This window comes from Tursiops truncatus, chromosome 12 (assembly GCF_011762595.2).
Source record: "Tursiops truncatus isolate mTurTru1 chromosome 12, mTurTru1.mat.Y, whole genome shotgun sequence".
Classification (NCBI taxonomy): domain Eukaryota; kingdom Metazoa; phylum Chordata; class Mammalia; order Artiodactyla; family Delphinidae; genus Tursiops; species Tursiops truncatus.
The window spans coordinates 64272878-64297580 of record NC_047045.1 but is presented as its reverse complement, the minus strand read 5'-3'; the positions used below and the strand labels follow the sequence as shown (position 1 = coordinate 64297580).

Sequence of the window (24703 nt, the reverse complement as noted above, 5' to 3'; positions counted from 1 at the left end):
TTGTAATTAAAGAAAGCAGATAATCTCTGCTTAGAGAAGGAATAGCTGTCAGTAGACTCACAATAGATTTGGTATTCCGAGCAGAACTGTACAAACATTTTCGGTCATGGCCCTGTTTTTTCTTCCTTTAAGCTTTTATAATGCTTCAGTTATCTCATATGTATCTTGCAGTCTTATGTATCTTGTATCTTACAGTCTTGGCATTGGACTCTCCAGCAATGAGGACATTATTGAGCTCCCTTTTTCATTTAGACTGAATACCCTGTATATTTAGTGACTAAACGCTTAAATGAGAAGAATCACGTTAGTTGGGCTCCTCCGTATGGCCTTGGAGTTGTACTTTGACCTTTGTTGACTTCATGAGGTGCCTAAATCCAGCCACAATTTCTTCTAGATCCCTTCAGTTCCTAGTGATTTGTCTTTAGTAAATTTTGACAAAGAGCTTCTCTACGTAGAGCTCACCTTCCTCCACCAAAGAATTACTAAGAAGATTAAATGGCAAGGTTCCCAGGACAAACCCCTGAGGGAGTGCCATTGTTAACATTTCTCTTGTTGCTCTGAAGACAGAACACTGCATGGTCTGGCTTGTAGAGAATGCTTTCTCAAAGGTATATGTGAGTTTGAATATTCAGGCCCAGTGGTTTTTTGATAGCTCTCCAGGAAATTGTGCTTCACTACCTCTTTCATGTATTTTTCAAGTACCAGATCAGAGCTTCTCTTTTCTGCCCTTAGAACACTGAGCATCTGTATATAGATTTTTCTGATTTTATTTTCTTTTGGACTGTTCAACAGATACCTATGAAATATCATCACCACTGGTTTTGCCTACACTTAGATTTTATTTTGAAAAGGTAAATGCTTCAGTGATTGCTTAAATGCCCTAAAATCGTTCATCGAAGGGATTTACTATTAATAAAATTAATAAGTTTGGGAAATTCTTACAGCTCAACTTCTAAATCTGGATTTAAATGCACCTTAAGAGATTTCAGATAACTGATAACTTGAAGAATAGTGGTTGAGAAAGATGAAACAAGAAAGAACATCCGAGTTCTTTTGTTCTTCATTTATTTACTTTTAGTCACATGCACAGAACTTCACATACCACTTCCCCTACATCATGTTAGCAACTCGAAATAAACACATGAGTGCAGAGTATTTATTGCCTCATTATCAGTGAAGATTAAAAAGAAAAAATCCAGTCCCTTACTATATGGCAGCTGTTAAAGTATGATGTTATATAAGATTATCAGTCTAAGTTAATATGACCTCAACAGCCTTTGCTTAAAAATACAGAAAGGTAGGTCACTATTCACAACGAGCATTCTAATATTTTGTTCCTCCTTTTAGTCTTACTATGACTTTGTCCATTGTTTTAAGGAAGAAATACTATCGTTTAATGTTAAACAGGTTGGTGCTTTTTCTTAATCATTAAATGCTCATTGTCGGAGCTGTTCTGTCAGTTTTTGTGGGGCGCTCAGCTCCCCTCTTGAGGACCATAAAATACAGAGGGAAATGATACAGTGAATACTAACAAATGAATAACTAAGTGTTGTAAACATTTGCTTATGTTAAAGTAATGCACAGATGCTTACTGGTCAGTAGAGTGGTTGAGGAAGGCACTTTTTTTACGAAAAAGCTAAGCTTGAGTTAGTACATAAAGGTAGATAATAGACACTACTTAATACGTCTTTAAGAATCAGTTCTTTGCTATGCCAGGAGTTTTTAAATGAAGAGACAAAAGGTCGTGGGTCCCCAGCTTTGAAGAGCTGAGCTTGCTGGCTGGTGTCAAGACTGAAGTAAACAGACAGTAGTGTAATGGAGACGGGCGTGAGGTACGCTGGGCATATAGGGGAGAGCTCGGTCAGCCAGAACAGCACTGGGAGACCACCACTCTCCCATTCCCCCGCTGCGGAGGAGATGGGCTTTCCTGGTGCGTCACACAGCATGTGGAGTGCCTGCAGCAGGTGGTTTCCATTCCCGCCCAAATAAAGCAGAGATCTTTTATATTTGTTGTTGGGGGCTAGTCTCTGGAGAACTTGATAGAATTTAGTGACCATGCTCTTGGATCAAATGATTTGGTTTTGTTGATTTATTTAGTTACTAGAGATTTAGGTAATGACTTATTGCTAACAACAGTACAAACGTGTACCCATTTGTTTTTGTTTTTTTATTTTTGGCTGTGTTGGGTCTTCACTGCTGCGCACGGGCTTTCTCTAGTTGTGGCGAGCGGGGGCTACTCTTCGTTGCAGTGCGCCGGCTTCTCATTGCAGTGGCTTCTCTTGTTGCAGAGCATGGGCTCTAGGTGCATGGGCTTCAGTAGTTGTGGCACACGGGCTCAGTAGTTGTGGCGCGCAGGTTCAGTAGTTGTGGCGCACAGGCTTAATTGCTCTGCGGCATGTGGGATCTTCCTGGACCAGGGATTGAACCCGTGTCCCCTGTAATGGCAGGCAGATTCCCACTACTGCACCACCAGGGAAGTCCATACCCATATTTTAAGAGTATTTTGATATTTGGGGAAAAAGGACATCTGGCTAGTAATGAATAGTGAATTTTACTGAATTTCCAGAATTCTTCCCTTTTAATTTCCATAGTTATTTGAACCCTTCATGAGCTTCATCAGAGTTAGTTGTGATGATCAGTAACCTTTATCTATCTAAATTTTTATCTAGGTAGTTTTTATATATATCGAAGGGGCCACAATTCAGTGGGAAAAGGGGAATTGAGGGATGAGGTGGGCTCGCCCAGACTCAATGAAAGTTTCAGATTTTATTTCTTCACAACCTGTAGGCCTCATTTGACAGTTTTAAGATTATTAAAGGCTGAAACAAACATGTTATTTTTCAGCCTTCATTCCCCCAAAAGGCCAACTTGGGAGAGAGAGATAAACGTACTTTCTCATAGTATGTTTAACAGGCAGTTTGGTTACTGCATCTGTGTTAACTCCTGCCTGAATTAGTTCACAGAGCATCTGTTGTTGGTATCAGAAACCGTCTAGTCACAGCTCTCATTCCTGAAGAAATATATTTTAGCAGGTCAGCCTACTCTGTGGCTCTAGAATTAGGAGTGCAAGCACAGGGTGGAATGTTGGATCTGGCCTGTGTTAATTCAGAGTCAGAAGGTTATGTTTATTGTACCTGGAGAGATAAGAATTGGGGATTTACACTTTGAAGAAATGACTATTTGTACCAAGTGATTTAAAACAATTGTGTGTGTGTGTGTGTGTGTGTGTGTGTGTGTGTACAGACCAACCTGTTTAACATTAAAGAGTGGTATACCTTTCTTAAAATTATGGACAAGGTTTCCAAGTAGTCCCAGCCAGGTTTCTCTGACAGTTCGTGACACACAGACTTTATCTAAGGGTCACTGCATCTACCTTTCATTGTCAAGAAACCACCTACTAGTTGCATTTTGACTTGGACAAGTAAGTCTGTTCTGGGAAGGGCTGTGGGGATCTCTGGATTTGATGAGGGGGCTTGGTGGTCTCATCTGTCTGCATTGGGCTGATGGGCCCCTGGGATATCCCAGGTGCCCTGTGGTTTTGGTTATAGAGTCTCCTCTTGGGGGTCCTGTGGCATTTTTTACAGAGCTTTCTGGAAGACACCTTTCTAGGCATGACCTGGGGGATGTTGGCTGAGAGCTCTCTCTCTTGCAATGATACATCTGCTCACCACCCAGACAGGCTCAGGACGAACATCTGCTTTGCCCACCTTGTGCTAATGACAATGAATTTTTCATCTTTTTCTTTTCTGTCACTTTTTAAAAATTATGACATAGAACACAGACAAATACATAAGACTTGCACAGTTTAACAAATAATTATAAAGCAAACATCTATGTAACTATTATTACTCTGGTCAAAAAATAGAATATGACCTGAACTCCAGAAACCTCCTGTTGTTCTTGCTTTCTAGTAGGAAAAGCCCAGGTTTCATGAAAAGTGCATGGGTCACATCTAGGTTCACATCCTGCCTCTTTTAGGTACTAGGAATATATTATTTGAGTTTAATTTTGAGTGCATCTCTTTAACATTTTGAGCTTTTTTTTTTTCATCTATAAAATAAGATCATAATATCTGTTTTCGTGGGAATAAAACCAACTTATTTATATAAAGTGTCTCAAAGTACCTGCGCCTCAATGTGGAAGCAGTGTTTGTAGAAAGAAGGGTGCCTTTTAAGTGCAGTGGAATACAGATAGAACTTTCAGCCCTCTTTCCCAAAAGGCTGTCATGATTTAGCTGACACTTCCTCTCCCAGCCATTATGCTCCTGGGATATACAGTGGGGAGGAGGAAGAGAGGAAGAGAGCAAGGAGCTTCGTCAGATGACAGTGACAGCCGTCGACACTTGTTCATTTCATCCACATGAGCAAGATTCCTTTTCCCCGACTCCCCATCAACCTCTGAAAGACGCCCAGGATGCTAGAGCTAGAAGGGCCCTCCCCGGTCCTCTGGTTAATAAATCCCCTTTCCATTTTGTAGATCAGGACCTATCAGAGTTAAGGGATTGATTGACAGCTGCTTTGCCGTTTATAAATGGCTCTGCCCAGAACTCCAAATCAGGTTTCTCAGCCCATGCTGGCCTGTTCTGATCTCAGATCCCAAGGGCCTATCTCTGACGCCTCTTCAGCTGCCCTCAACTTCCAGAAAGGTCACTGGGACAGGGCTTACACGGGGAATCCAAAGGCTCACGGCAGATTGGGTTTCTTCAGCCAGTTAATTTAGGAAATGCAAAATAGCCTAAGGTGGTGGCTTCCCTGTTGCTCATGAAAACTTCTCTTCACTCATTCCTGATTTCATTAAAAGTCAAATATGTTTAAGAGAAATAAAGAAAGGAGGCTTCATCGTGAGACATCACGTGTGACAAACATCTGTAACCATTGTTTCATCCTAATAGCATTTGGTGCGTATTTTTAGGGCAACGGTAGGTCATTAGTAACTCGATGGACTTAAAAAAAAAGAGTAATAAATAGGTTATAAAAGCGACAAAGGAAAGAAAGAGAAGGGAAGAGAAACATTAAGTATACCAACGATTTAGCACTTGTAGCCAGTTTACTCTTTGCCTACTCCTGTACTTACATTCTTCCTGAAGAATCCTTTGGTAAAATTGATGTGCAAAAGGAGATGGTTAAATGTCACTGGTTAAAGAAGGATTGTCTTTCATTTTTTTTTTTATAAGAAAGAAACATTACATTACACTCATTCATGGAGAATTTTAACTTATTTACTAGTTTAAACAAAAATAGGCATAGAATTGAGGGCAGGGCAGGGAGTGGTTTGTTATTCTGGAAAAGCCGCTGAACAGAAGTAGGATGTGTAATTGTCTCATCTTTCCTGAACCACAGAGGCATTGACATCTTGTTCTGTTGTCAGTAACTGTTCTGAAAAATGAGTTAGGAGACCAGAATTGTGATTCCAGTGCTGCCAGTAGCCCATGAGGCGTTGGAAAATCATATACCTTTTTTTACAAAGTAAATTTATTTTATTTATTATTTATTTTTGACTGTGTTTGGTCTTCGTTGCTGCGCGCGGGGTTTCTCTAGTTGCGGCAAGCAGGGCTACTCTTCTCTAGTTGCGGTGCGCGGGCTTTTTATTGTGGTGGCTTCTCTTGTTGTGGAGCACGGGCTCTAGGCATGCAGGCTTCAGTAGTTGTGGCACGTGGGCTCACTAGTTGTGGCTCGTGGGCTCTAGAGCGCAGACTCAGTAGCTGTGGCGCACAGGCTTAGTTGCTCTGCGGCATGTGGGATCTTCCCGGACCAGGGCTCAAACCCGTGTTCCCTGCATTGGCAGGCGGACTCTTAACCACTGTGTCACCAGGGAAGCCCCATATCCCATTTTTGTACTTGGCCTCCTCCTCTGGAAAACAATTTTCAATCTCCAAGTTCCCTTCTAAGCTCCAAAATTCTGATTGGCCTCTTTTAACTGTTTAAGAGTGATATGCAAAGTTTATAACACAAAGATACAATTTACGGCTGAACACAAATACTGACAAATTGAATTGTCCACAAATCTAAGTTTGTGGTGACATAAAAGTTTCTAAGTGCACCCAGCAAGTGAGGCACTGGTCTGGATGTTGCAGCAGAGTCAGAGATAAATCGACATGGCTGCTTTCCTAGTTTACACCTCGTCAGAGAGAGAAGTGTGTGAATAACTCACAAGCTTGATAATGGTGGTATCACTGAGCCACACCCTTGTCCATGGGTGTTGTCTTTAAAACAGAAATCTAATCATGCCTCTCATTAATCATTTTTTACCAGCTTTCCACCATTGGCAGGATAAAACCGAACTCCCTTAGCATCTGAGAACCTTCATTACCCCTGTTTGTCCAGCCTCACCTGACAAATCACCCTTTCTCCCCATGCTTCTCTCCTCCTACACCCAAGATCTTTACCTTGTGCCCTTACACGTAAGGATAAAGTCCTTCTGTGGGAACCCTGGCTTGTCTTGCCCTCCCTTTCTCTCCACCCAACGTCTCAGTCCACTTCCTCTCTCTTCTAAACCACAACCTCTCACACCTGACCAACTCCTGTTCCCCTTGTAAGGGTCATCTGGTTGATGCTCGGGTTCCCCCAAAGCTTTCCTGGACTCCTCCGGGTAGACCTGGGCATCCCTTACCCACTTTTCTACACATGCCCACAGAACCTTACACCCCTCCATTAAACAAGTAATTGTGTTCACGTGTTTATCCCCCCACCTGACAGCAAGACCTTTGGCAGCAGGACCTTTTCTTGTCATTTGTGTGACCCCAGTGCGTGGTACTGTAAATACTCTTGTATTTGTGGAGGTCCTGGAAAGGTCATCTCGAGCTCACGAGGAAGATCAGTCACAGAACAAGTGGTGAGAACACGAGAGTGAGGAGATTGGAGATGGAGAGAGTGCAGGGAGAGGAGTTGTGAAGGTTGAGCCTGGAAGGCTTTGATCTAGAGGGCTGGAAGAAGTCAGCAAAAGAATAACTGGGGAAGAAGAGAGGAAATCAGGATGGGGCAGTGACCATGGTGCTCAGGGATGGGCAGAGTCGGAAGAGAGGCTACTGAATTGGTCAGTAGGCAGTCATTGGTGACCGTCAAAAGAGTGGTTTCAAGGGGGTCTGTGGATTTAAGAAGCCAGGTTTCACGAGATAATTATTTTAACAAGCAGAAAAATAATACAAGTAATATTTTTTAAGAAATAAATGATGTCAACAAGGCAAAGAGAAAAAGGACAGTATTTTGAGGTGGTGGCAGGCTAGAAGTAGTAGTATTATTTGTTTTAAAAACTAGAGCCAATTAAAACATGGTTGTAGACAAAAGAGCCCACAGGAGGAGAAAAGGTTGCAAATATAAAGAGAGAATGGGAGCATTCCCTGAGGAGACAGCAGGCAGTGAACGGGCGCAGGCAGAGGTCAGGTTTCGACTTCTAGTTCCCAGACAGGACTGGGGAAAGGGCATTTTGAGATGGAGCAAAAAAAAACTGAATATGTTTATTAAGGGGTGTTGGAGTCTTGATAGAAAAATGGCCCCCACTATGTGGCTAGTTCCTTGGTGAGAAGGGTGACTTCATTTGGAGCTCTCTCGTTCAGTGCTTGTGAATTTAATTAGGTTGACTTTTCAAAGACAAATGGTAATGTTATTAAAGACTTTTTTTAATGTTTACTATTTCATTAGACTTCCTTTGGAATTTTTATCCTTAGGGAAAGTTGCCCAACCTGATGAAACAATGGATTGAATTCTCTATTGAGAAAAGAGAAGTGCAAAGACAAAAATAAAAAATTAACGGAATGGGATGATATACAAAGGTGGCGGTTTAACTTCTGTTGTTTGATTTGATGCCACACAAAATTTTTTATAATACTAACTCTCTGGGTATGATAACCCTGAAAGGGTAGTTAACCTGTGAGAGGGAAGTCAGATGCAAGAGCAAAGAAAAAGGAACAATCATTGCTTTTTCAGTGGGTAAAGAGACCTGTTGCCTTTTTTTAAAGGTAAGCAACACACAAAAGATAGAATAGCAAAGACAGTCATTTAAATGATCCAGGTCTCAACAAAGCACTATGGATTGTTTAAACAAAAGGCTTTTTGTTTTGTTTTTGTGTCCATGGTCAGTCTGCTGTTTCAGCAATTCCATTTTAATTCCTGATAAAGTGAGTAACTTGAGTGGCTGCTATATTTCGCCCAGCGCAGCATAAAAATGCTACATTGAAGGTACTGTGGATAAGGTTGTTATCATTCCCTGAACAACTGAAGTCCCTGGTGTTCGTTTAGAATCTTTGAGGCTATTTGATATTGAGTAACCTTGGTGATGCTCCACGGCTGCCGGTGATAGGGCTTTTTCATTCTAAAGTGAAATGAGATCACCTCCAGTTTGGCTGTGCTCTGGTGGTGCTCAACTAGGGCTTGCAAACTCGCAGCACCTTCCCATTTATCATGGGCACCAGAAAGCTTTCACCTTCATTTAAATCTGATTTAGTTCTTCAAGTCTTAAATGACTATGGGTGTGTGAAGAGAAGAAATGTTAAAAACCAGTTTTCTGCCATGGCAAATAACATTTGAGGAATAATTCCTTCCATGGTTTGCAATGAAAAATAAAGCTAACAGTTTTATCCAATGGTATAAGTTTTAATATTTAATTCCTGCGTTTTGGGAGGTTTTTATTCCACCCTAATAGAAATTAACCATAGAGGGAGAATATCGGTCAAAATGACCTTTTTTTGCCCTTCTGCATAAGTGAGATTGCCTGTGGTGTTTCATGTCAGTGAAGGAGATACTGGTCCCAGGGTATGGAGCGAAAAGACTCTTTTCAATGCCGTTTCAGTATATTAGCAGATTCATTTCCTGTGTGACTGTTGAGCTGATGACACCACATTTTCCCATCCTGACCCCTTTATCTCCCCAAACTCACTAAGGAGATTGAAATGAGAAGTCATTTGGAATAGTGCCAAAATAAGTGTTAGGTGTATGAATTCAGCAATCTGCTTGTCATTCCCCCCCTCCTTTGGCAAAACCCATCCATTTCAAAGGTGGCTTTTCTGACCATCTGTCTTCTACCTTACTCCTTCCCAAAACTTTTCTGGGAGCTTTCCTGTGACATCTGTTCTGTCTGACCAGAAATCTTTGGGGGAGTTGCACGTGATGGAATTAATGTTTTCATGCTGGATTTGGTCAGTGTCCCTGAAGTTGTACCAAGACCAAATTTTCTTGTATAGATAACCCAAATAGAGCACTGAGTATCATCTTCCCTACCTGCTCTTCCCTCATCCTCTTATTTCCTGAACATATATGTGATTGGGACCCCTTCCCCCTTAAATTCTGTGTTGCTGCTGGCCCCAACCCATACCTGCCAGTTGTGCTTAATAAACACTGATGACATACATGGGTGGTGTACCAGATAGATAGGCAGGTCCCATGCCTTGGGTAAATTAAGATGGAAGGTATGGCCAAAGATAAAATACACCTGGGTGAGGGATGGGGCCGGCCCTTCTGTCACGTAATCACAGTACCCTTTCAAGTACTGATGGTTCATTCAGTTAATGAACTCCCTGGCCAGCCACACTGAGTAAATCATGTCTGGCTTAGACACCTTTAGGAGGACATTGGCTTTTACTTTCAGGGCCTGGGAAGCCATTGGAGAGGTTTGAGCTCAGGAGTGACATAACCTGACTCATCATTTTTAAATGGTTAAATCTGGTTCTGTGTTAAAAGTTTGCAGTAAAGGGATCGGGGTGATGCAGGACACTGGTCGGAGATACCACTGTAATCAAGGGAGAGGCGGAAGCAGCCTGAATCAGGGAGCTTTGTTTAAAGCCGAGCTGATGCGGTACGTTAAAATAACAAGACCTCTTCAAGCGGTTTAAGGGAATCTTGACCTGTAAAGTACTTCTACAGGAGCAAAACTAAAGCTTTTTCTGAAAACAACAGTATTCCTTAGGAACCGAAAGTAAATACCAGATATAGCATTCCTCCTCCTCCTGCAGTGATCTGTTAAATTCTTTTGTCCTTTGTTTGCTGTTTTCCTCTCAAGTTATTCTGTTGGTGAGTGTGGATCATCTGTGACATAATAAAAGCAACAGATGAACTCTCTTTTCCCCTCGGGCCTTTTATCATTTCTCACCTGGAATATGTAGGAAATCTTAAACTATGGAAATTCCTTCTTCGGGAGCCTCTCCTCTAAGTGGAAGACTTTCCCTTTTATGTCACACCTACCCCAAATGGCTGAATGGATTTCACATCAAGCACCTTTAATATTGTTTCTCCTTCTCCGTGGCTACTTTACCCTCCTCTGAAACAGTTTTCTCCTCCTGTGGCTCCCAGACCAGCAGTAGGAACATCACCTGGGAACTTATTAGAAATGCACATTCTCGGGCCCCACTCCAGACCCACTGAATCAGACACTCTGGGACCCACTGGTCAGCCAAGTGGTTAACAAGCCCCCAGGGGATCCTGATGCACCTTAACTGGGAGAACCAGTGCTCCATAAATTGTCATGTGAACTTGTTTAATCAGTCAGCTAAATCGTAAACACCTTGAAAGTTGTACCCCTTCAGTTTCACTAGCTCATCGCAAGCTAGGGTTCGAACACACAGCTGTTGACTGTCGGAGTTTGAGCCCTTGACTGTCGCCATTCATCTCCCTGGCTGTTAGCAGAAGGTTACTTGAGCAAACTGATTCATCTCCTTCCAGGACGCTTCCTTCTCCTTGACACGTGGGTGGTGGTTGGCATATTTTCTGATTGGCCGTCTCTTTCTTACCTGCAGTTAAACAGAGTATACTCTAACACCTGGAACATTTTGTCTCAGATGCACCATTAAGAGAGGAGGTATTTCAGAACTTCTAGGGAGACTTGGGCTCCATCGTTAAAGCCATATATTTTCTCCTTTTCTTTTTTATTTTATCGTACTTTGGATGCAAAGTATCTTTGACGTGACGATTGATAAAGAAGTTGTCTTATGGACTCAGATATGCAGTTTTTGGAAGATAAATTTGGATATAATACTTCATATATAATAATATGCTTTTATATCATTGTAAGTATTGCTGTATAACTTCATATCAATTCAAACTCTTACTCTTAAGTGGAGAGGGCAGAAAAGGATGAATCATTAGTGTAATAGTAAACCAAAAAGGCATATTTATTTGGAATCTGTTATTTTAAATTGCTGTCAAATTATCTAGGACAATATCCATTGAAAATATCTATATTAAGTCCATGGTGTCTTTAGATTTAACATAGCTTTTCAACTCACTTGATATGCTGCAATTAACTGAATAACTTAAAAACATTTGACCGTTTATAGTCTCTTAATTATGTTCTAATTTGTTGATTCTTAAAGACGATTTAAATAAATTGAAGTACAGCTGTTCTGAAGAAAAGAGTTTATGGAAAGTCCAAATGTAATTTTGGAAAATCCAATATACATGACTGGCAAGGCAGAATCTGAACTACAGTATCAGTATGATTTCTTTCTCTTGCTCAGGATTGCCAAACCCAATAAATTAAGGTACTAGAAGGCTGATCCCTTCTATTTTAAAATACATTTTGGGTTGATTTTCATTAAGAAAATAAGTTCCCTAATGTTTACAGAGCATAATATTTGAGTGCAGTAAATTTTTCCTACATGCTTATTACTTGAAAGCTCGAACTAGAGTCTTTAGCTATATAAGATCTGATACAGCTGTTGGACTGGGATTGATTATTGATTTTCTTCTAAATATATGTTTGTAGTCTTCTGTGTTCTCAGTTCTCTGGTACCGGACAAAGATATGTAATAGAACTGGCGTTTGACCCTGTCATTGATAATCTGATGGATAAATAACTGGGATAGAAGTTTGGAAACCTGGATCTACCAGAAACTTAAAACACTTGTGTTTTATAATCCATAAGACAGGTATAATATCTGCTTTCCTTCAATTCCCACAGAAATATTTTACACACAAATCAAAATGATGGCCAAGGGCTTTCGGTTTAGAAAATAACGCATTTATTAAGTGTCATCAGGAGTAATGGCTTTAAAAATCAGTGATCTGGAAAAAAAGAGTGTTTTAGACTGTGGTTCATCACAGAACATTCTCACTGAAGCAGTACATCATGACCACTATTTATAATTACCTTTGGAACTGGAGTCCTCCCAATTGTTAATGACCTTGAATTATAGGAGGAGGATTATGAAAGATTAAATCTGTTAAAAAGAAACCACATTTAGATTTTAAAGTATGGTACATCTAAATGCTGTTCTGTTGTAAAATACCAACATTGTGCTTTTGACCTGAATGTTTCAGCACTTTCCTAGCAGTTCATGCTCGTATACACCACCACTATACATATAACCTGAAAAATGACAAAATAATCTTTCTTAACTAGTCCTTTTGGCTTTTAATGCAGCAGTGCTTGTTTTCTTTTTTTTTAAGTATAATTAATTTACAATATTGTGTTAGTTTCAAGTGTACAGCAAAGTGATTCAGTTGTACGTGTGTGTGTGTGTGTGTGTGTGTGTGTGTGTGTGTGTGTATGCTTTTTCAGATTCTTTTCCATTATAGGTTATTACAAGATAGTGAATATAGTTCCCTGTGCTATACAGTCGGTCCTTGTGGTTCACCTATTTTATATTTAGTGGTGTGTATATGTTAATCCCAAATTCCTAATTTATCTCTCTCCCCTACCCCTGCTATCTCCCCTGCTATCCCCTTTGGTAACAATAAGTTTGTTTCTATGTCTGTGAGTCTATTTCTGTTTTGTAAGTACATTCATTTTTATCATTGTTTTTATATTCCATATGTAAGTGATATCATATGATATTTGTCTTTCTCTGACTGACTTACTTCACTTAGTATGATAATCTCTAGGTCCATCCATGTTGCTGCAAATGGTATTATTTCATCCTTTTTTATGGCTAAGTAATAGTCCATTATGTATATATACCACATCTTCTTTATCCATTCATCTGTCGATGGACATTTAGGTTGCTTCCATGTCTTGGCTATTGTAAATAGTGCTGCTATGAACACTGCGTCTATCTTTTCGAATTGGAGTTTTCTCCAGTTATATGCCCAGGGGTGGGATTGCTGGATCATATGGTAACTCTATTTTTAGTTTTTTAAGGACAGCAGTGCTGCTCATTTTAAATACTTCCTTTATCATTGCTTTCTCTTCTTACTCAGACAAGCTAACGTTCAGCAAACCTCACTTGTTTCCCTTTTAGCGTCCACTCATCGTACCACAACATTTCCTTAGGGAATAAACGACGAATCCCTTTTTCTTCCCACCTTGCATTCAATTTCTCTTTCTCCATCTCCTCCTTTTCCTTCTATCTTTCATTTAAGTAAGTCAGAATTTAGTAACCATTTAAGTTAAAAACTTTGTTCTCTCAGAGTATACTTCAAAGTCTTTATAATAAATTCATGAAATTTTTCACTTATAATTGTCTCTTATGGAATTATAAATACGAAAACATTAATTATGACAAATTATACAAATCAATGGTAAAAATGCCAGTGTGCTTTTACTAGCATCACTAGGTGATTTACTTTTCCTCATACAGGTAACGTTCAGGCTCTTATTATGGTTTAGTTAGAATTTATGTATTTGAGTACTGTTAGCTGAGTCATAGCATCTGGAGGAAGGTGGTAAATACAGGTGAGATCATGTCACTTCTCTGTTGGTAGTCTCCAGAGGCTACCCTCCGGCCTCGTGGTGACAGCCAGAGTCCTTACAGGAACCTCCAAGGCCCTATGTAACCTGCTCCCCCTTTACCTGTCTAACCATCTCCTATTGTCCTTCCTCTTCACCCAGCCCAGATCACTCTTCCCTCCAGCTCTTTCTTAGGGGGTTGGAACCCACTTTCTTCACTCAGATGTCACCACTGAGGTAGCCCTGCTTCAATACCACTCCCTGTGCCCTTCCCTGCTTTATTTTTCTCTTAGCACTTAGGACCTTCTTACGTATTATGTAGTTGATTCTTTTTACTGTTTGTTGTCTGTGACCTCTTAGAGCATAAGCTCTATGAAGACAGGGATTTCTGTTTGTTCTGTTCACTGTGGAATCTCCTGTGCCTGTAACAGCACTTGGCAGGTAGTAGATGATTCATAAACATTTATGACTTAACAGATAAATGTGGCATGGGGGTGCTTTCCTCTGGACTGTACCTGAGGAACCGAGAAAAGAGAATTGTCTTAGGGGTTGATGACTTCTTCTAACTTCGATCCTGCCTTTTTGGCAGTAATTGCTCCTCTACCTCCTGACTCCTTTTCTTTGCTATTCTTTCATTAAAAACACCAATTGAACCTGGCACAGCAGAGGATCTAAGGAAGTATGTGATATGGTTTATAATATTGAAGAGTTCAGGCTAGCATGGAACGTTGTAGTAACTAGGGAAAGCTTTGTGGAGAAGGGGATTTGAAGTAAACCTCAAAGGATTTTGATTGAGCTATCTTGAAGTAGCACAGTGACTTGGGTTCCCTGTAAGCGTGGCGGTTGCCACTGCCGGCCAGTAGACCCTGGATGCCATCGTCTGTAAGAGGGTTTGGGAACTGATGATGGTAATATACATTATATATTAATATGTATAATTAATATAAATTGAAGAATTTATAAAATAACTTCCAGAAGGGATCAAAAGATTTTCTTTTTCTTCTTAAAATTCTGAGTCTGCTAATCTTTTCATTACCCATTTGAGATATGCAGTGTTTTCACCTTACAGACCTGCTTTCCCTTTGAGGAGAAGTTAAGAGTCCATCTCTAATCTTAATTTTAGTAGACCTTAAATACCAACATCCTTTTAGATGAACATTTACTTATTTCATTTTGTACTCATGTTTTAGTTCTTGTTGTTATGGAAATGTAAGTATAGGGGAAAAACTATAATAAAACTAGTTTAACATCTTTTCTTTCTTGGAAAGAGTTTAAGGAAACTAAAACCCAAAAGTGAATGTACCGATTTGCTAGATAAAGGCTAATGTTATTTTATACATAATTAAGGGTGGTACAGAGAGATATGAAGGAGGGTAGTTTCTCGTCATAAGCAAGTTGATACTCTCAGGAAAGAGCACCAGCTTTGGGGCCAGAATACCTGGATTCTAATGTTGGCTCCACCAATTGGAGCAGGTTTCTTTTTGGGTCTCAAGGTTTTCGTATGTAAAATGTGGATAATTATTATCCCCATCTCTTGGGCTCATTGTGCAGAGTAAATGATTTACTGTATGTGAAGTGCTTAGAGCAATGGCTTGTTCATAGGCAGCCCTCAATCAAAGTCAGTATTATTAATACGCAGCAGTTAGTACGTCTGCTGAGAGTTGTTTTTACATCTCGCCTTTTCCTACTACAAAGGGTAACTTTTCTTGGGACCTTAGAGATTGGGCCTGAAGCTAACAGATGTTTCTTACCCAGAGTTGCACAGCTCTTCAGTAGCCAAACGGGCATCTCCAGATGCCCAATTCCTGTCACGGTTTCTTTTCCATGATGCTCTAAGATTTCTGCCAAAGGCACCCCTGTGCCATTTCTTTGAAGATCCTTATGAATGTCTTTCACACCTTAGCATCTCCTGGTTCCACACTGGGTTAATTTCCTAGGGCTGTGATGACAAAGTACCACAAACTGGGTGGCTTATTAACACAGTAGAACTAAAAACAAAAACAGTAGAACTTTATTGTCTTACAGTTCTGGAGCCTATAAGTCCGAAATCAAGGTGTTGGCAGGGCCATGCTCCCTTCAACCTCTAGTGGAGAATCCCTCCTTGCCCTCTTCCAGTTTCTGGTGATCCCACATGCTCTTTGACTTACGGCAGCATAACTCCAGTCTCTGCCTCTGTCTTCACAAGGCTGTCTTCCCTCTGTGTCAGTGTGTCTCCGAATGGTCCTGGTGTCTCTTTTTCCTCTTCTCATAAACATCAGTCATATTGGATTAGGACCCACTCTAGTGATCTCATTTTAACATGCTTACATCTGGAAAGACTATTTCCAAGTGAAGTCACATTCATAGGTACCAGGGGTTAGAACTTCAGCATATCTCTTCTAGGGACACAGTTCAACCCAGCACACATACTTTCAGATCAGAGAACCTTGATCCTTTTCTGTCCTTGCTTTGGTAGTTACAATAGATCAAATACATTTACCAAGCACCTGGCTGATACTCTTTCAGTGTAAAAATGCCCCTAAGTATAAGGCTTTGTCTTACATGAAACTGATTAGGTTTGTAAATTTTGTAGTTAGATTAATTCAAATATTTGTGCTCTTTTTTTGGATTGAGAGGAGTTAGAAATAAATGTTCAGGCCATTGACATTAAGAGAATCCCCGTATAAGTGTCATACCGACTTGGGAAAAGCAATACAACCTCCTGATGTTTTGGTAAAGACGTAGCCAACAGCTTGGTCAAAGTGTAGAATCTTAAAGAACTGTGTAGGGCTTCCCTGGTGGCACAGTGGTTAAGAATCTGCCTGCCAATGCAGGGGACACGGGTTCGAACCCTGGTTGGGGAAGATCCCACATGCCGCGGAGCAACTAAGCCTGTGCACCACAACTACTGAGCCTGTGCTCTGGAGCCCGCGAGCCACAACTACTGAGCCCACGTGCCACAACCACTGAAGCCCGCGTGCCTAGAGCCCGTGCTCCGCAACAAGAGAAGCCACTGCAATGAGAAGCCCGCGCACCGCAACGAAGAGTAGCCCCCACTCACCACAACTAGAGAAAGCCCGCATGCAGCAACGAAGACCCAACGCAGCCAAAAATAAAGAAAATAAATAAATTTATTAAAAAAGAAAAAAACAACTGTGTAGCCAAGCAGGTCTTGTTATGGAATTGCTTACTGGCTTTTAGAAGTGGGAGAGTTTGGGGCTTCCCTGGTGGCGCAGTGGTTGAGAGTCCGCCTGCCGATGCATGGGACACGGGTTCATGTCCCGGTCCAGGAGGATCCCACATGCCGCGGAGCGGCTAGGCCCGTGAGCCATGGCCGCTGAGCCTGCGCGTCCGGAGCCTGTGCTCCACAATGGGAGAGGCCACAACAGTGAGAGACCCGTGTACCACAAAATAGATAAATAAATAAATAAATAAATAAAAGTGAGAGAGTTTGAGGTAGTTATGGTTTATGTGGTAAATGCTGACAGCAGTGACTGTTTTTTGAGCACCCTCCAGGTGGAGTGTTCTGTGCAAAGTCCTGACACACCCTGACCTAGTCTCTCACCTTAAAGAGCAAAGTACTTGGAAATGTTTGTTGACTGATTCTCATGATAGCTTCCCAGAAGTACTGTGCCAGCGCTAGAGGTGGGATCTGAGTTTCCAGAAGGTGAAAATGCTGTCCCCCAGGTCTCACAGGTGGTGAGCGGTGCCTGGTTTGTCCTGGATTCCAGACACTCGGTGGCTTCCCCATAGAGTCCCTCCCAAAGGTCAACGCCCTGTTACTGAAACACAGCAGGGTAGCTTTTCATCGCAGATTCCACATCGGAAGCCTCTCAGTCTCATTCAGGAAGGATTGGAAATAAACACTTAGTAAGTGTTGGGAGAATGGGTGACAAGAATCTGGAAAATCATAGATTCAGTGTTGTCCCTCTTTTTGGAGGAGTCATTAGAGCTGGTGTGGGATAGTCTCATTCTCCCCCTTGCTTATGAGGTAGGGTGGCCCCTCCTTGTCCCCTCTGAAGTTAGGTATGGCTGTGTATGTGGCTTGTTGTGTCCAAAGAAATAGGAGCGGAAGTAAACTCTGGTTATTGCTGGCAGAAGTTCCCAGAGCCAGTGTGAAACGCACATTCTCCCAGCACTGCTGCCTGATGGTCCAAGCACAAGCTGAGAAGGACCTTCCCTCGGCCTGGTCCCTGCGTGACTGTGGTGAGCAGAGCCCCCAGTAGCTCTGCCTAGACCAGGAGAACATGCAGGAAAGAATCTTCTTGTTGTATTAAGCCACTGGGATTTTGGAACTGTCTGTGACTGCTGTATATTCCAGCTCATTGTCACTAATTCAATACATTTAGGAGCAAAACAAAGAGAGTGGAAATTCATCAAGGATTTCCAGTAGAGAGAGTGATTTTGAAGATAACTCTAAATCTTCTTGCAGCAGACTCTCTCAGCATATATACAATATTAAAACAGAAAGTCTAAAGAATCGTTTAATATGTGAAGGTTTGGAGGACAGAACAGTATTAAATTCACAAGATGTTCAGGTAACCATCTCATCCTATGACAGTATTTTTTGCTTCTATATTAAAAACTTTGGTCTACCAAGGTGTTCGTCCATTGTTCTTGCACTAAAGAAAATAGTTTGACATGAAAGGAAGGAGGAAGAAATTTGTGGCTGGGAAACCAGAGGACACAATAAACAGTGACACCTTTATCCAAGTAGTACTGTGAGAACAATAGCATGGTTTTACTCTTAATTTCTGTTGCAAGAGACGTATGTGTTAAAGACAGAGCTTCTGTTACATTTAGTATCGTGTTTCCCTCCTGTGGTTACTGGCATAACCTGGCTTTAAATTATGCTTTGCCTTGCTCTTACCGTCAGTTCAGTGTTTGAAAAGTCTTTGTTTATTCATGATGGCTCGTACTCACTTACATCTCACTCCACAGACAATAAACTCAGTTTTTAATGAACAAAGCCATGGTTTAGAAACTGAGAGCCATTGCAACTTGACAGGAGGAAATTTTCCTAGATTTCCCGTAGAGTTGGAATAAGATAAATGGCAATGGAATTTGATGAGTTTACTAGATTGCAGAAATCTGATAAGGGTATAAAAAATTGGTCATCTACCATAAATTTATATGGACTTTTTTTTTTTTTTGGCTGTGTTGGGTCTTCGCCGTTGCGCGCGGGCTTTCTCTAGTTGCGGCGAGTGGGGGCTGCTCTTCATTTCAGTGCGCAGGCTTCTCATTGCGGTGGCTTCTCTTGTTGCGGAGCACGGGCTGTAGGCGTGCGGGCTCAGTAGTTGTGACTCACGGGCTCTAGAGCACAGGCTCAGTAGTTGTGGCGCACGGATTTAGTTGCTCCACGGCATGTGGGATCTTCCTGGACCAGGGATCGAACCTGTGTCCCCTGCATTGGCAGGTGGATTCTTAACCACTGCACCACCAGAGAAGTCCCTATATGGCCTAATTTAATCTTAGACCAGCATCGTGTTCATTTGATATGCTACTGTTTGTTATACTACTATTTAAATATTTTTGTGACATAAACTTAATCTTGGGGGAAAAAAAGGCATTATCTTTTGAACTAGGCTTAAAAGGTGACACACATTGGAAATACTAATAATTGTGAGCCTTTCATGCTTTTAACTTATGGATAATAATTTTACGATATTTTGGTCTTTTAAGATTCAACAGGTATCGAGTTATTAGGCTACTTTAAATTTCTTTTTAATTAAAAAATTGTAATTGGAGTGTAACTGTTGTACAATATAGTTTCAGGTGTACAACATACCGATTTGATATTTAAATACGTTACTAAACAATCCTAATAAGTCACCATACAAAATTATTACAGTATTGTTGACTGTATTCCTTATACTGTATATTATATCCCTGTGACTTATTTATTTTATAACTGGAAGGTTTTTTTTTTTTGTGGTATGTGGGCCTCTCACTGTTGTGGCCTCTCCCATTGCGGAGCACAGGCTCCGGACGCGCAGGCTCAGCAGCCATGGCTCACGGACCTAGCCGCTCCACGGCACGTGGGATCTTCCCGGACCGGGGCACGAACCTGTGTCCCCTGCATTGGCAGGCGGACTCTCAACCACTGCGCCACCAGGGAAGCCCTATAACTGGAATTTTGTACATCTTAATCCCCTTCACCTATTTTGCCCAACCCCACCTCCCTCCCCTCTGGCAGCCATCTACTTGCTCCCTGTATCTATAAGTCTGTTTCTGGTTTGCTTTGTTTTTTAGATTCCACATATAAGTGAAATCATACAGTATTTGTCTTTCTCTGTCTGACTTATTTCACTTAGCATAATACCCTCAAGGTCCGTCCATGCTGTTGCAAATGGCAAGATTTCGTTCTTTTTTATGGCTGAGTAATAGTCCTCTGTATGTTTGTGTGAATACTGGAGTACATATGTCTTCTTGAATTAGTGTTTTTGTTTTCTTCAGGTAAATACCTAGAAGTGGAATTGCTGGATCGTATGATAGTTCTATTTTCAATTTTCTGAGGAACCTCCATACTGTTTTCCATAGTGGCTGCACCAGTTTACATTCCCACCAACAGTGCACAGGGGTTCCTTTTTCTCTACATCCTTGCCAACACTTGTTATTTCTTGTCTTTTTGATGATAACGCTTTGCTTATTTTTAATATTATTGCCAAGAATATCAGAACTAATATCACATTTAGAGATGATCTAGCCTAGCAGTCCCTTGCAGAGGAATCTTTTTCAAATACATTCTTACATGGTACCTGATACGTGAAACAGATTTTTTAATATTATAAACTTCTCTAATTTGAGACTTGTACTTTTCATAAGGTCAGTGGATGAGGGGAGAAAGGATTATTCTGAACAGGGAAAGGACTTAGTTGAAGAGGCCCTTGGTCTTCACTTTGTATTTTGTTTTGTTTGGCAACTGTTTGAAAGCACTGAACTACGTGATAAGTAGCTGCCAGTGGTAATAGGTTTTATTGGTTTGTTTTACGAGGTTCACCCTGAATCCTTAGGTGACTTCAGTTTTATAGGACTACAGAAAAGTTAATTTAGCAATACAAGTTAATGACATGTAGAACTATGGAGCTGTTATTTTTTATCTTAGCTTTAAGATAAAAAAATAAAATCAAATATTTACAGAATCCCAGAACTCTGCACAGAACACCGTTTGAAAACTAGCTGTCATGCTCCTGGTAACATCGCTCTAGAACGAGAGCATAGAGTCTGGTTGTACTATCTACTTTTGCAGAGAGATTGTCAAATATTGGAGAAAATGTGGAAGTATTTCTCACTGAAAAGGGTTAGGGTTAGTAAATCCTCATTTTTAAAAGTGTGTTCTGGAAGTTTCCAAAATTTTTTTTTTTAATTTTCTCTTTTACTCAGTATTAACAGTGGTTGCCAGCCCACACATTGTTCAACCCGTAAGTAACTGAAGTAGTGGGGTTTAGCTCTCTTATGATTATTATATCATTAAATTATTAATTTTTAAGTTAGTTTGGCATTCTAAAAGAGCCTTGTGACTATTTCCATGGGACTTTTAAAAAATCTGATTTATAGTTTTGGTTTGGTTCTCCACTCCCACTGTGAGGTAGATAGCACAGGAGAGTAAGGATTTTTTTATTCTCCAGTTGCAGAATTTTTATCCCTCCACTAAAGCAACTATTAATCTCCTCTTTGAAGAAGAAGCTTAGCTCCTAGTGTTAGAAGGGAACTCTGAAGATGCCCTACTTTAGTTCTGTGCCATTAGGCGCATGGTTTTGTAAAGCTGTGCAAAGAAGAAACTTGTCCAAAACCAAACACATGTCACCTTCCTTTACCAAGCTGGATATTTAAAGGAACCCTGTGGGGAATCCTTTTGCAAGGCAAATGCTCCTCTGAGGTATCTGGGTAATAGGAGAGCTCCTGGGGCTTTGAAAAGCCATTAGAACTCTTCTTTCTGTGCTCACCCCCACCAATGGGAGTTATCAGTGCAATGGTTTGTTGCTCCTTGAAGAGAATCTCTAATCTCTGAGCAGCCAGTGGTCCTAGTCCCCCTGTGATCCAGGGCTGCTACTTACCTTCCACTCAGTGGTGCCAGGCATTCCTCCGTGGACTGGAAGACATCTCAGACTGCCAGCCAGCTTGTACTAACTAAATTCTGCACAGTGATTATAGGCTGTTTAGCATCAAAGTTAAATTGAGAAGTAAAAACAAAATGAGAGCATTATAATCCATGATTTCTCTTGTCACTTCCAGCTAATCAGTCTAGAAAACAAGACTAGCATGAGAATTGCTTGTGTTTTTTGATGTGGAATTACTTAATCAATTGTTTCATGTCAAAAATTATAGTAAGTATGGAAACCAGTATGGAGGTTCCTCAAAGAACTAAAAATAGGGTTGCCATATGATCCAGCAATCCCACTCCTGGGCATATCCCCAGAGAAAACCCTAATTCAAAGGGATACATGCACCCCTATATTCATAGCAGCATAATTTATAATAACCAAGACATGAAAGCAACCTAAATGTCCATCGACAGCTGAATGGTTAAAGAAGAGGTGGTATGTATATACAACAGAATGTTACTCAGCCATAAAAAAGAATGAAATAATGCCATTTGCAGCAACATGGATGGACCTAGAGATTATCATAGTAAGTGAAGTAAGTCAGTCAGAGAAAGACAAACATCACATATCACTTATATGTGGAATCTAAAACACCACACAAATGAGCATATCTACGAAACAGAAACAGACTCACAGACATAGAGAACGGACTTGTGGTTGCCAAGGGGGAGGGGAATGGGGGAGGGAAGGATTGGAATTTGAGATTAGTAGATGCAAACTATCATATATAGGATGGATAAACAACCAGGTCCCACTGTATAGCACAGGGAACTATAGTCAGTACCTGGTGATAAACCGTAATGGAGAAGAATAAGAAAAAGAATATGTATATGTATAACTGAGTCACTTTGCTGTAGAGCAGAAATTAACACAACATTGTAAATCAACTATACTTCCATAAAACTGGAAAAAAATTATGGTAAGTAAGACCTTGGGTTCAAATTCTGAGTCCACTGCTTACTTGTGTAACATTACACAACAAGTGATTTAATTACCCTAAAGCTGACTCAGAGGGCTGTTGTGAGGTGTAAAGGTAATCCCTTTGAAGTGTATTAACGTGGCATGTAGAGTGTGGCCGCTGCTTTACTAATTCGTAGTTCTTTTTACCATAATTTTTATTATTAATATTGTCATTATTTTGAAATCGTGTTATGCGTAGAGAAATATTACTAGGAAAGGTAAGTAAGGAGGATTAAACTAATCCTGGTTCTTAAAGCCCTTTCTCCCCTCCCTGGCCTGTACCCCTGCAGAATGTGATAAGCTGCGGCAGGATGGCTACCGGAGTTCTCAGTACTACTCCCAGGGACCCACCTTTGCAGCCAACTCCAGTCCATTCTGCGATGATTATCAAGACGAGGATGAAGAACCAGATCCAAAGGTAAGGCTTCTAAATGCAACAGAGGATCCTGGACTGGATCCCAGAAGAGAAAAAGGACATAAGTTGGAAAAACTGGTGAAATCAGAATAAGTCTGTTTTTTAGTTAATAGTATTATCCCACGTTAATTTCTTAGTTTTGGCAAATGTACCATGATTATGTAATATGTCAATATTAGGGAAAACTGGGTGAAGGGTACACAAGGAATTCTCCATACTATCTTTACAACTTTTCTGTAAGTCTAAAATTAGTCCAAAAAAGGTAAGTTCGGGACCCAAGGAATTCATTAAAGGGACATAATCAGTGTATTGATTTCCGTACAATATTCAATAAATTACATGAGATATTAAACACTTTATTATACAATAGGCTTTGCATTAGATGATTTGCCCTAACTGTAGGCTAATGTTAAGTGTTCTGGGCGTGTTTAAGGTAGGCTGGGCTAAGCTGCAATGTTCGGTAGGTTAGTGAATTGTATACATTTTGACGTTTGTTTTCAACTTACGGTGGGCTTATCTGACAAAACCCCATCATAAGTTGAGGAAGATCTATACAAAGAAGGTCTTTTATTATAATAGGAAAAGCAGCTATTTCAAAATTGATCTAGCCTATAATTTTAAAAACTCACTTTTCTCTTGTTGGTGTGAGTAAGGAAAATTAAAATCAGAAGATGAATTACATGGTGAGGATTTTGTTTTGTTTAGATTAAGTTTTTTCAGCTTTATTGAAATAGAACTGACAAATACATTTTTATATATGTAAAGTGTGATGATTTGACATACGTGTGCTTTGTGAGACGACCATCACAATTGGGTTGATTAACACATCCATCACCTTCACTACTTTAAACACAGAATTATAATTCATTTTTTAAAAAGTAGTTATTAAGCGTCTTCTGTGTGCCAGCGACTCTTCTAGGTGCTGGTGATGTAACAATGAAGCAAACAAAGGAAATACTCGTCCTTGATGGTGCTTTGATTTGATGGTGAGACACCGAGAATAAATAAGCAATGATGCTGTACTAAGTGACGTGTGCTGTAGAGTAAAATAAAACAGAACAAGAGGTTGCAATTTTAAATTAAAGGGATAGGCCTTCCTGAGCAAAGAGGTGATTGGGATTAAAAGAGTGAGCCATGCAGAAATCTTGGAGAAGGACATTCCAGGAAGAAGCAGCAGCCAGTGAATAAATGTTTCTTAATGTATATAGCATTTACCTGCTACTACAAAATGTGAAGATTAATAAGATATCTGTACTTGCCTCAAGAAACTTAGAGCTCTCAGGTAGGGAGAACTCACCAGAATGAAAACTTTTACATATATTAACATGATGCAATAAATGTTTGTCATATAGTGACATTTGAAAGAGAAATTCTTCTGACTTGGGCAGTCACGAAATGGGGAAGGGGTTGGGAGAGGGTGAGGTGTGTAAGAAGAACATTTATAGACTACTGCAACAGGCAAGAAGTCCTGCGGACCTCGAGATCCAAAGAGTGGCTGTGAATGGTGAGGAAGGGGGAAGTTAAAAGCTAAAGTTAAGAGATGGTGTTATTCTAGGAGTTAAGGAGACAAATTTCAAGCGTTAGCTCTGCCTCTTGCTGCATTTCTTTGGATGTATCACTTGGGCCTTCAAGGCATTAATTTCTTCATATA

The 24703-nt window shown here is 40.5% G+C and overlaps 1 protein-coding gene across 6 annotated transcripts in view; it reads left to right on the top strand.

Moving 5' to 3' along the window:
• The window catches only part of NHSL1 (NHS like 1), a 237698-nt gene that overhangs the window by 180904 nt on the left and 32091 nt on the right, over window positions 1–24703 (top strand). For all 6 annotated transcript variants that reach the window (XM_019951465.3, XM_019951462.3, XM_019951463.3 and 3 more), the window contains exon 3: window positions 22928–23055. In XM_019951465.3, the coding sequence (XP_019807024.2) occupies window positions 22928–23055 (128 nt within the window). The remainder of the gene's footprint in view (window positions 1–22927; window positions 23056–24703) is intronic.